The sequence below is a fragment of the Halichoeres trimaculatus genome, unplaced genomic scaffold (genome assembly GCF_033239565.1).
Source record: "Halichoeres trimaculatus isolate MK-OKI-2021-1 unplaced genomic scaffold, fHalTri1.1 fHalTri1_scaffold_13, whole genome shotgun sequence".
Classification (NCBI taxonomy): domain Eukaryota; kingdom Metazoa; phylum Chordata; class Actinopteri; order Labriformes; family Labridae; genus Halichoeres; species Halichoeres trimaculatus.
In genome coordinates, this window is record NW_027437191.1 from 18,655,434 (window position 1) to 18,669,265 (window position 13,832).

A 13,832-nucleotide genomic window follows, 5' to 3' on the forward strand; every position below is an offset into this window, starting at 1 on the left:
GGTTCTACTTAATCTTGCCCTGCCTCTTTTTGGAGTAGCGATGTGTGGTACATGGATCTATAGTGTGATGTGATATATATATATATATATATATATACATATATATATATATATATATATATATATATATATATATATATATATATATATATATATATATATATATATATATATATATATATATATATATTTATTTATTTATTTATTTATTTATTAAGGCCATTCTGCCTCATAACTTTAGGGTCATTCTACCTTATAACAGAAACAGTTTGAATCACATTAATCAGCCTCCCCTTGTTTGAGACCTTCCATGCCGTGCTAATCCATGCCAAACTGCGAGTCAGCGGCTGCATCAGGCAGACCAGCCAGAACGCTGTGCCCTCAATGTGCCACTGCTGCCGTGACAGAGACACATAGACGGAGGCTGAGAGAGGGGGGGCCTGCAGCACTACACATAACATAAAATATAATCACTTGCACACAAACACACATTGGCACATGTAATCCATCAGTCTGCCCAGTTTGGCATTCAGGAGCATCCAGAGGTGTGACAAATGACATGTGGCTAACAGAGAGGAAGCATAGCAAAGAGGGGGGTCAAAAAAATGATAGCTAGACTCAAGGACACACAGATGAGACTGGTGTCACTGTGAGTGTGAACATACAGGTGTCCTTGAGTGAGATTTTTGTTTGCATCTTTACTGTTTCAGCAGTTAGTTAGTGCTCCTGCTTGGATTCATATATTTCGGTCACACAGTGTTTGTCTGTGGGTGTTTGTGCTTTTGTGTTGGGAGGCTGAGTGAGCCTCCCTCCCGGGCTGTTGAGCCAGCTCTGTGTCTCTGCCCTCCAGCGACTTGTGTTGTAACATCCTTTGTCAATTTTACAAATTGTCATGGCTAAGAATAGCCAGGAGTCAATCAGATGGGTGACAGAAGGCCCGATTTCACAGTCAGGGGACAAAGACAGACAGACACACACACACACACAAACATAGAAGCACACAAACACAAACCTTTGCTGTCAAGAACTCTACCACATGTTGGCATCATAAGTGTGACATATTTTTTCTCAGATCAAATGTCATGAAAGTATTAACCCTGTGTTTGAAGCAAGGTTGAGCTAAACACTATCCTCAACATCTACATCATTAGTGTTAGCGACCAATGTCTTAAAGATGCTGCTGATCACATTGTTAAACTGACAATGAAACAAATGATGTCATGCCTAATGTGTAATAACACTGTGGAGAATCAGAAAGACACATCCACTTTGTGCTTTGGAGCCATTTAGCATTTATTAGCTTATTATTTTGTGTTAACATCTCCTGAATCTACACCTTTGTTGACTAACTGCTCACTCTAAAAAAATAAAGATCCAATGTAAGCCACAAGACAATATTTAAAAGGCCAGATGATTCCCATCAGGGGTTGGTGGACACCAAAAACAGAGCTTAAAGAAGACTGAATGCTGTAATAAAGATGTCTAAAGAATCATGGCTGATAAATGGGAGGTTGTGCAAATTAGAATTCAGACAGGGTGAGCTGGAGAAAAGGGGCCTTTCTCTGAAGGGGAAACTGCCTTTTCACTGGACAGTATTCCCCTATAACCCAGCTAAAAACATTAATAATGTGGCACAAATGTTAGAGGGTTTATTAATTCTAAAAGGATTTGATCTGATAGCACTGAAGCTAACACTTCTTTGGCAGGTGAATGATACCAGTCTTTTCGCAGTATAAACAATAAACTGTATATTTTAATGCTCAGTTGAGTTAAAATATTTACCTGCTTGTTTTGTACAAAGTCACATCAGACTCATGCCCCAACTTTTACCATTGTTGCTAGTTTCACCACTTTTAAAGGTTGAAATCACTTTGTAGCAATTGGCAAAGATGTACTCACCAGCTCTGCTTCCAGAGCCTGGATTGCCTGGATTGCAGGACAGGATCTTGCTCTTCTTTTGCCTTCTGGAGAGAGTTGAAGCCACAGACTTTATAATAGGTGGACATAGTGTCAGAGACATCACCAATCTGTTTGTGAAGCAGAGTTTTGATGTCTATCAGTCAATCTAATGGAGGTAAAAAGGAAGAGTTGAGGCTAGCATTGAACCCCTTAGCTAACAGCTATGTTGTCTCCTCCCCTGTATTCACCCCCTGTACATTGTGTGTCATTAGGAGATTAGCTAATTAGGCTTAAAATCTTTGTTATTGTTATTTTTTGACCAGTCTAGATTCTTATCCTTGAGCCAGCCCCAAGCACTTAACACTCAAATTTTTTTTGGCACTTTCACATGGGTTTCATCTCTCACAGTTAAGTTACACTGCAAAAACTAAAATCTTATCGAGCATTTTGGTCTCATTTCAAGTAAAATTGTCTAATTACACTTGATATGTGCCACATTCATCTTATCATTCCAGAAAATGTCTTGTTTTTAGTATTTTAAAGACAAAAATGAGGTCCGAATTGCAAAATTCTGCAAATGTTATAGGAAAAATTTGCTAGAAAATATGCTTCATGTCTTAATACAAGTAACTTTTCTCTTGTTCCATTGGCAGATTTTTTTTTACTTGTTACAAGTAGCTATTCAAACTGGTCTCAAATCAGTGCCCAGTAATTTTCATTATTTCACCTGTCTCAAGGCAAGCCTGAGAGTGAAAACTGTTTTTTTCACTGTCAACAGGTAGAAAAATGAGAATTGATAATTGATTGGATGCATGGCAACAGGTTATTGCTGAAATCATTTTTTCTGTTATGAACACAACACACAAATTCTGTTATGAAGATTTATGTGAGATTAAAGCCATTAAAGATTCCAGGATTTGGGGGCACAGATGGCCCCTTGGTCTGGGTTGAGGTTTGTCCTTTCTTAGGTGGCCCTGGTTTGAATCCAGCTTGTGGCTTCTTTCCATGTGTAACTCTCCGCTCCTGTCCCTTCCTATCCTTTTGAAGGCATAAAAAGCCCCAAAAACTAACTTTAAAAAGTAGTATTTTTTATGTGAAATTAGAATTTGTAGAATGATTTTATAATTTATTTAAGCACATAACCAAAGCAGAAAAGTCATGATTGACGACTACCTACAGACCCGAGCAGAGGTGTTGTTTACCTAACAAGTAGATGAAACAAACAGTAGCGGTGCTCGTTCTGACATGCATACAACCTGTGTTGTTATGAAGTCTGTAGGTTCCATGACGAAGGATGGTTTAGAAAAAGACAATAGGATAAGACAGCTCTGTACCAGGATGACATTTATTCTGTAAATAAACAGAATCCTTGTGGGGTGGAGTGGTCTGCAGATTATTTTATACTGTTTGTGTGCTCCTTAGTCGGTGTGCATGTTGTTTAGTGCCTGTGAGTGGAATCATGAGAGTGGAACCACTCGCTGAGCTCTCATCACGGTTGGGGTTTGAAGAGGTGGACTCCTCCTCCAGCTCCATCCCTCCATTCTTGCTACTCTCAGCTAACATGTTGAGAGGTGACCTCTTGAGAGCGTTGCTACACATGGACGAACCAACATCTCAGCTGTAATGGGCTCGACTGAACGCTACAACTGGGAGTGTGGAGATGGCCGAGGCTCTCCTCCCCTCTCCTCCTCCCTGGGTAAAGTGTGTGTGTTGGAAAGCAAGAAGAAGAAAGAAAGAGTGAGATTGAGTGCCCTGTACAAAGAGCTTGTATTATTAATGAAATCACCGCAGCAGATGGGTCTTATCTTGGAAGTGTCCCGCAACCGCTGAGATTTGCAGCTGCCTCACACGCGCGCACACACATTCGTTCCCTCTCCCTTGTTAAGTGTGCCCCTGACAGTCCATCCTTCCCTTTTTGTCGCTCTTTTCACTCTGTTCCTCCCTCCCTCATCCCCACTTTCTCTCTTTATCCTCCTCTCTGTGCTCGTCTTTTATTCATAGAAAGATTTGGCCCAGGCGTCCAGGCTTTCAGGCCAAAACTACTGCCATGCTCCACTCCGCCCTCTTTATACACACACACACACACACACACACACACACACACACACACACACACACACACACACACACACACACACACACACACATACACACAAACACACACACACACAGATCTCCCTCACTCTTCCCCCTTCCATTTCTTCCTCCACCCGCTTCAGGATTTGTCCACACCTCAAGCGAAAAAAGCTACCTCCAGCCTGCAGTTTGAAGAAGAGCTTTATTTGTCGTAACCCCCTGCAGTAGAAAGAGACATAGATGGCTGTTTGAGATTAAAATGTTGCAGGCCCTTTCCCTTCTAATAGGCCTTACTCAATTCAGAGCACATCCTCCCAAATACAGACGAGCACTCTATCTGCAAGAGAGCCAGTCTCGCCAAAACACACAAATCTGCATCAGCTCATGAAGACACATTCTCATCTAAACATACATGTTTGCTTACTTAGGGTACACTTCAAGCTATGTACAGTACATTAAGCTATACATGTATACAGACATGTACATATATGCATTCATAGGTATTGTGTGTTGTGTATGTGTGTGTGTTCCAAGGTTATAATAGTTAGCTAAAACGAAACGAAAAACGAAAACTAACATTTAAAATACATTGCAGTTAACTCAAACTAATAAAAACTAGAAAAGAAAACAAAAACGATAAGTAAACCAAAACTGTATCTTGTGTTTACAAAACTAACCTAAACTAACTAAAATGATAGACAAAATTCCCTTAGTTATAGTTTTTGACAATATTAATAGCCTTTAGGATTTAAATTAATCAGTCACATTTTCCAAACCAATTTTAGACAGTTTTCTGCAGTTGTCAGTGCCGTATGGTACCATTATAGTGACGTACTGGGACGTGCTTGTTAACTGCACTGACTGGCTGTGCGCTGTGCTGCGACGAAACGTGGTGGAGCAATGAATTAGAGCATCTGTAATAGTTTAATTGTTACAGAGTCAAAGTTTTTATTTATAGAAGCTCATATTATATTGTTGTTTTTTTTATTTATGTTAATATTACTTTTATGTAATTTATGTCAACATTACTTTATATAATTTATGCTTATATTTTTTATACCAAGTTTATATTATTTTCTTGTGTCTAAGGCAGCAGCCAACAGTTCAGTATCAGCATTGACTGAGCAGTGAGCACTATGTTGGACTGGAAAATAAACAGTGTTACGAAATATTTACTCTGACCTTTTTGAATCCTGCACCTGGTTAATAAGGTATGAAAAAACTAAAACTAAACTAAACTAAAACTAAGCCTTGTTGCAAAAATCAAAACTAAATAAAAACTAGAATGCCTACTCTAAAACTAATTAAAACTAAACTGTAATGGAAAATAAAATGTCAAAACTAACTAAAACTAAACTATAATGACAAATCCAAAACTATTATAACCTTGGTGTGTTCGGCATATTTGCAACATACCCTGTCAAGTCTTGATGCAGCTGGACTGACCTTTGTATCTCATTATTACCTATTGATTCATATTCTACACATACCAAAGATCAAATCAGATCCACTATGTCACAATATATTGGTCAGGACATGGACTTCTCATGTCATATATAAAACTTAGTAATAACTATTGTGTGTACTATACTCAAATTTACAATCTCCTCTTAATTCAACATCTGTAAGAATGCAAAAATATGTAAAACAGTCTATTCCTATAATTGTTAATTAATTCAGCCAGTAATTCAGCAGTAATATTGCTAATATTAGCAAATAAGACTTAAGATGCCAAGGCTTTTTTAAGTTTCGTGTCAACTAAGTAGCAGTCGGTTACATGTATGTGCTAGAAACAAAGCTTGAATACATTTAATCTTACACAAAGTCTGGAATTGCTCCAGGAATGGTGCATTTATACTCAGAGATATTATTGAGGAGTATTACGAAGTAACTGTAGTACTATTTTAATCCATGTCATTGTTCTGTCTCAACTTCCTCATGAACGTAGCCTTAGTGGAGCTTTCCATGTCACAAGATGACATTTCTATGGTCAGTCCAGCTGCAGGGACTGGACTGGTTGATTTTCATTTAGGGGAAACAATTAATCAATTGTCCCAGCTCATGACTTACTTGTTTCACTGAAGGGATCAACAGTTTTTGTACCTGGCCTTGAAAATAAAACTGATATGCTACAGCTTCTATTTGTACCCTTTCTCTATCAAAAAAAACAGGTGTTTGTTCAGTGCAAGCACAAGTGCTAGCACTTAGCTGATCCTAATCCCATTCCTCCTCAGAACTATTTGGTTTTTCATCAGCAAGGAGCCAAGTTGGAGTCATTGCATCAGTGTAAAACGTCAGTATCACTGCACACTGTAACAGATGTGGTGAGTTGTTAGTGTTAGATAACAGGGATGTGCCACTGTTAAGATGAGTTATTGTGTGCTTTAGAGTTACAAGGTCTTAGTGAATGCATCACTAGCAATGGACGGTCTAGCAGCCAATGTCTGGTCTGTGCGTGTTGTGTGTGTGTGTGTGTGTGGAGGCATCTGCTTGGAAATGTGGGATGTGTTCAGTTACCAGAGTTGAGTTTGGTTTTTTTCTGTGTGGTTATGGCCAAGTGTTGAGTTTTCCAATATACCGTTTACATCAAACCTGGATTAGGTCTCAGTCTCTTTTTTGCAGAAGCCACAATATGTGGCTGTTTACCCAAGGACACTCCTTGTATACGGAAGCCCACAAAGCTACAATGGAGAAACTCAACATATGTATGTAGTGCTGCTTCAATTTCACCTCTATTTCAAGTTTTGAGAAACTCTAACAAAACAAATAAAACTAGCTTGACAGCTTTTCTTTAAAAAAAAAAAAAAAAATGCTGTTTTGAACTGCCAGTGGGTGGTCATGGTAACCCTGTCCTCAGCCCCTGCAAAGTCAGTGCTTTGGAAACACAAAGAGCCAGTGCTAACCCAGGCACTAGCCTGTAACTAGCATTTGCACGAGCTATGTCAAAAAAAAGGGGTAATAGTGAAGCTTAAACATTAGGAGCCCCTCCTGGTGACTGACTGCATAAATCTTGAGACTGCATCCTCCGTTGTACCAGGTGGGACATCTTTGAAGAGTTGTTTTGAGCTGCAGTAATATCACATCAATAGAGTTTGATTGTTTGGTCATATCACAGAGTGTTTAGTAAACATCACAGAAAGTGTCAGAAAGTGTGTGCATTCATCTTGCATCTTGCAAACCTGTTGGATTACTAACATAAAACCCTGCTATATAGAAATACACAGAACCTCCGTTGCTACAAATATTTGAATAAATGCAAAAATACCCACAATTTTACGCTCATATACATCTATACATTAATTAAGACACAACACAAGTAGTATGTTGTCCATGGATATGCTCACATATATTTAAAAACATACATGTTTTGTGGCCACACATGAATATTCAGAGCACATTATAACTCACAGCATAATAAAGCCACACGCAGGCTACACCCACAGGCTGAAAAATGTCCAGTCAACAACATATTCCTGCTTTCACACAGAAATGGCATCCCCGACAGTTAACCAAAAAAACAACAACAAACATTCACTGGCACGCACACACACACACACACATACGCACAAAAAAACTCTCACACTCTCTGACAATGAACAACACAGCACCTGGAGGCTTCAGGCAGGAGGGGTTGCCTTGGAAACACTGGGAAGGAACCCTAGTTATTTGTGTTGAGCATATTTTCATTTGGACTGAAACAGAGAGGCATAAAAACCCCAGGAGAGGGGGAGAGGTGATTTGTCCTGACAGCTACTTTACTCTCCTGAGGTGTAACACACACGCACACACACACACGAACAAGCCAATACACATACATGGACACAATCATACACAGGCACACACACACATGCAAAGATGCCAAAACTCCCCCACCTTGTCTCTTAAACACATCAGGAGAAGTAAATCACTTGTGCCATCACAGGAGTGTCAGCAGCAGCAGTGTGTGTGTGTGTGTGTGTGTGTGTGTGTGGGGTGGGGGGGGTGGGGGTGGGGGTGGGGGGGGGTGTAGTATGTGGGTTAACAAGTCAGTGGACATTCCTGGCAGCCATGCATGTGCAGTGTTTCATGCAGAAGTGCTTCTTCAGTGATTCTATTTGACTTCTCTGTCTCCTGTGTCAGGAACAAACACTGTCTTGCAGTCTTGTGCATGCTTGCTGCAGTGTTTCAGATTTTGTGATTGATTTTGCCAGGGTTCTAAATGTATTGTTTGTAAACCTAATGAGGGTAAAACACATCCTTGAAAGACTGGGGAAAGTATCCAGTGCTTTGAATGTTCACAAAGTTCATGGGTGTTTGAGCGAGGGTATCATGGCGTTTAAGTGGCTGTCGCGGAGGGGAAACATGATGCAGTAGTCGCCCAGAAATAGCGCATCTTAAAAAAAGAAAAGGGTTACATAAGGGGTGTCTAGTGCAGAGCCTTCACCTTGAGCCTGGGGTTGTTCTTTTTTGGCATGTCATACCACGTCTGGCCACAGGAGGTCACCACAGATCGATGTTCAGCATTAGCATTAGCAGCAGCAGCTCTGTCCTTGTCAGAGCTCCCTCTTCAGTGGGCCGTCCTGTGGAAAATCCTTTGGAGAGGAGACGTTCAAGGGCATTCTGTCTCTTCACGTTCTTTTCTGCTGTTTTTCTCTGTCTCTCTCTTTTTCTTTTTCTCTTTTGTTCCTTTTTTTACTCTGTCACACATTTCCCCACACTTTATCAATCATACAGTGATCTCTCAATTAATGTTTTCAATCATCTTATTTGGTTTTAAACGACAGATCAAACCTATTTGTTGTTTGGACTCTGATTTGGATGAAGACCTCATCTGAAACATCTTTTTTGTCTATTTTTAAAGGGGATATTCCGTGTTTTTTTACACAGATAAAGATAGACTAAAACATCTCAAATGTTGGACACAACTTGATTTTCTCTTTGACATATTTTATTGTGTAAGCAAAGATATTGACAGAAATTCTGGAGTCCACAAAAGATATAACTGTGGCTTTGTCCCCTCACCTATTTGATATAGCTCACCTGTACTGCTTACACAAATAACCCCAGTCAAAAAACTTCATATATCTAGTTTTGTGTTGTTTATCACCTGAGGGGTCAGCATAACTTCTTTTTCAAATGTGAAAAATGTGTTCGTTTTTATGTGATTTAACCACACAGACAGCCATTAAATTTTAATTTTAATATTTCCCCTCTGCTCTTTGTTAACTTGGCTTCTTTTGACACTAAAAAAAAGGTACACTGAATCTTCTCATCTTGTAAACCAAAAATGTAATCAATCCATCTATCCATCTTTCATTGTTTATTGGGGTCTGGGTCGTAGGGGCAGCAATATCATCAGCTAAGACCAGTGGCCCCTGTCCATTGCCACTCCCACGAGGTCACACTGGCCAATCGTGCCGTGCCTAAGCACGCTTCAGCCGTAAAGCACATTTGGAATGGCCAGTGTGAGTGTGAACTGTGCCGTGCTCAAGCACGATTCCCTTCCGTGCTTCGGCACGCTTCGAAGAGGTGGGCTTCGGCACGGTTTACTTCATGCACGAGCACAAGCACGTGGACAGGGCGTGCGATCCATTACGTATAATCACCGCGAGCGCATCTCTCGACAATCATTTTAAACGAAGCAGATGGGTGTTAGAGGGCTGTGTCAGGCGAAAACGACTTAATATAAGTTCAAAAGTCTCTAAAGTTGTAGCAGTGCTCTCTGTGTCTCATTGTGCTTACTCTGATGAGATTGCGCTTCATATAAACAGATGCTTCACGATGACATAGGCAGGCCATGCGCGTCTGTGATACCCACTAAAGTCTGGTTCATATTGGGGTAGTGTGACCGCTGGCCGTACCCTACAGCTGGGGAACAGCGCTGCAGGGGGGCAATCGTGCTTAGGCACGGCACGTTTTGGATGGCCAGTGTGACCGCACTCTCACTCTGGGGGGATACCGAGGTGTTTCCAGGCTAAGAGATAAAAAATCTCCCTATTGTATCCTGGGTCTACTCCAGGGTCTACTTCCAGATAGACATGCCTGAAACACCTCACAAGGGAGGCATTTTCACAAGATGCCTGAAACACCTCATCCGGCTCCCATTGGTGCAGAGAAACAACGGCTCGATTTTGAGCCTCTCCAGGACTTCTGGGCTCAGAACCCTATTCTCAAGGCTGAGCCAAGACACCCTACGAAGAAAAGAGAGGCTCCATGTCCCAAAGGCCACTTTCTGTAACTGGAGATCAGACCACAACGCACCAGACCCTTATTGCTCCTCCTGCTGGTGGTGAAGCCACAGCAGGATGAACCTTGTCACCTATTAGGGCTGGCCCAGCCCCAGGCCTGGCGCGAGGGCAGGGCTCTGTGACCCTCCAGCCAGAGTGAAGTGGTCCCTATTGTTTTTCTTCATATGGAGTCTACGGCCGCACTTTGGCCCCTCACCTATAGGACCAGTTTGTCTTGGGAGACCCTACCAGGGGCCCTGACAGCGTAGCTCCTCGGCTCATTCAGGCACTCAAACCTCTCCACCGTGATTAGGTGGCAGCCATGGAAGAGAAAAATAAAAAATAATTAAAATTTTTTAAAAATCAGCAGTTTAAGGCTTTCTAAAATTTAAAGTAAGCATGGAACCAAGGACATCCTGATTTTGCTTTTCAGGGAATGGTCATGTTGGCCCAGCATCAGTCACATATCTTTTATTTCTATGTTTGATTCTGAATCCTAGGTTGGGGCAGACTGTAACATTTTTCTTATTTAGGAATGAGAGGCTTTGAGTTACAAGCAAGAAGTTCACTTTCATATCAGACGCATCAAAGGCTCTCTGGTTTCATCCCTACCATGACACCTATCTATATCATTAACAGCTCACTCAAGATTCTGACTTATAAAAGATCTTTAGTTCCTTGGGGGACCTTTGTTGACCTCCATGTTAAAGCGTCTAAAGAATAAAGAGGATTTTCTCCCTGGATCAATAAAGAATCTTGCCTTGTATCTAACACGTTAATAACTGTGCGTGTAATCTAATGACTTTTTTCCTCTCTCAGGTTGGGGGGGATGATCTCAGCCTACAAGATAGTGCCAGATGAGATCGACGAAATTAAGGTGTGTAATCTATCAACCTGTCTGTGTATCTGCTCTATCAATCCATTAGCAGTTTCTGTCTCTTTATCAGCTGTAAGCTCTTTTTGAATTATAATGAATTGTGTGTGTGTGTGTGTGTGTGTGTGTGTGTGTGTGTGTGTGTGTGTGTGTGTGTGTGTGTGTGTGTGTGTGTGTGTGTGTGTGTGTGTGTATACTAACAGGAGACTCTGGTGGACTGGTGCGATGAAAAGGAACTTAACCTCATCCTAACCACTGGAGGCACAGGCTTCGCACCAAGAGATGTCACACCAGAGGTGAGTGCCAAGGTGTTCGTCACAATTCTCCCTAAGCAGCAGTTTACATGCAGCTCTAATCTCTCTGTTTGATTCTTCTTAAATACTGACTGGGAGTGAATGTCAGCTTGCTGAGTTTGTGATATCCTCTATGATTTCTGCTGATGTTGTCAAAACTGTTGGAAAAAAAAACTGGTTACAAATATTTCAAGACTGCAGTGATGCAAATTTCACCACAATGCTTCACACATTTATTTCAGTCAGTCCATAAATACACTAAAAAAGAAGAATGAGGGGCATTTTGGCAAAACCTTTTGGAATCAAATCGGTATGTGTCCTTAAAGGGAAGGCCCCTAAAAAAAGTCCCTCCCTCCTGTTCTTGCGTGTGTTGAATTTAGAGCAGCCCAGTCTGTTTTCGCTTAGTACACACATGTGTATTGCAGCAGTGATTAACACAGAGTGTAATTAGCCCCTTGGTCACATGGGAAATAAGGAGGCAGAAGTTTGATCCTTATTGACTCACTTCCTTAAATGAAATATGGGATCATGTAGCAGGCAGTTCAGAGATAATGGGTGGCAGGTGGCAGCACCAGTATATTGACTTTTTGGACCTCTTGTATGAGATACTACAGCAGATACACAATATCAGATGTTGCATGGCGTTTTATTTCACTTTGGATGTGTTTTTCTTCTTCTGTGCTACATCCACTATTGTAGCTACTCAGGCTAGCTTCTTCTACTCACTGCTGTCGACATGCAAAGTCACATGCACTGTGATTGGCTGAGGTAACCACGCTTAATCTTCACCCGGAAACATCCCGAAACAACCAAAACCTCAACATACAGGCTGAGGAGGGGGTTGAGGCAGACACAGACACTTACACACGTGAAAATAGGCTTGTAGGAGACGATTAATCAGCTAAAAAAAATCCTGTTCTTCCCACACTGATGTTCATGAAAAACATTACTGCTGTCTCTTTAAAGCTACTTGCTTCTCAAACCCCCTTCCCCCTGATTGGTCAGCCCTCTAGAGGCCCGTTGGGGGCAGAGCTTTTGGCAGACTTTGGCATTAGAGGCTCACAACTTCATCATTAACCAGTGAAGAGATCCTTGTATCATGACCTCATCATTTCAGCAAGCATTGTGAAGATCTCAAGATTTCTCGCTTTTTTCTGAATCAAATCAGTTTGTGTAGTTTACAGATTTAAGTTTTCATAGCATTTAAGAAAGATGGATCTGCAGCCATTATTCAAACCCAAAGCGACTTGCTAAAAAAGAATAGCAGTGATTGAGTTACATAGGACTAAGTGATGAGAGCAAGAAAATAAAGCAATGAAACAGGAGAGAAAATGTAATCATTCATCAAATGTAGCTCTGTGCTCAGTCTACACCAGCACTCTCTGCAGTTCACTAGAATAAAAAAGAGATACCCAGTTATCTGAGGGTCCCAGGAGTAATATCCCACATCCTCAGATTTTCTAGTTTTGTATTGAAGACTAAAATTCTGGAGACGATCCTGCTGAAGACCACATGGGGCCTATTTTTTATAAAAGGACTGTGCTACTTTCATCTGTGTAAATGAGAAAAAGAATTTTTTTAATTCACAAAGTATGTGCAGGTGAGACGGATGTGGCCACAACCTGTTCTTAGTAAATCCTCACAATAAACTAACTTTTGTACGATACAGAACTTTAGATAAGAACCATTTTTTGGATTACACCCAGCACACACACACACAGACAGACACACGGAGACGCGCACCCGAGCAGTTTGGCAGGAGATGAGCAGTGGTTCTCAGCAGTATCACTGGTCCTCATCAATCAGGGTAGACAGCAGCGCTCCTGGAAGAGGGAAGACACGTAGACAGTGTAGTCCCTGATATTACCTGCTATCTGATTCAGGCCTGTGTGCTGCAGACAACCATATCTCTGCAGTGTGTGTGTGTGTGTGTGTGTGTGTGTGTGTGTGTGTGTGTGTGTGTGTGTGTGTGTGTGTGTGTGTGTGTGTGTGTGTGTGTGTGTGTGTGTGTGTGTAAAAGCTGTACAAAGCTGCACATGACTGCTCTCTGTTTAAAATAAAGGCAGGACAGAAACTAAAACTGCTTGTATTTTGTGGATTTGCTCAAAGAGAAGAGTTACATACAGTATGTGTGTATTTATTTTAACTCTGTTTCTACCACAGTAATGCTACGTGTTGCTAGTTTTTTGAGGGTCTTATCCAGTTTACCAAGCAGTGGCGGCTGCTGGTCAGTTAAGGAGGGGAAGCTCATTTTTTCCGGCCAACATCATAAATTTGTTTATTTATTTGAATGTAAATTCTACCCTCCGTTCCTTTTCAAGAAAATGATCTGTGACCCTGTACCAACCCTAGTACCAACCAGGTGTTTTTTCCTGGGATTTTACAAGTGTTCACTCAAAGGCCGGCAGAGCTAGACTGCTTAAACGACCTTGGCTCATTGTATTGCGGGTGTAAGACTTGAGCCACTTTAACAGAAGATGCTCC

General features: G+C 41.2%; 1 protein-coding gene across 8 annotated transcripts in view; it reads left to right on the forward strand.

Annotated features, from left to right (window-relative positions):
• gphnb (gephyrin b) overlaps positions 1–13,832 on the forward strand; it is a 124,479-nt gene that overhangs the window by 45,158 nt on the left and 65,489 nt on the right. For all 8 annotated transcript variants that reach the window (XM_074684716.1, XM_074684717.1, XM_074684719.1 and 5 more), the window contains exons 3-4: positions 11,001–11,058; positions 11,259–11,351. In XM_074684716.1, coding sequence (XP_074540817.1) covers positions 11,001–11,058; positions 11,259–11,351 — 151 coding nt within the window. The remainder of the gene's footprint in view (positions 1–11,000; positions 11,059–11,258; positions 11,352–13,832) is intronic.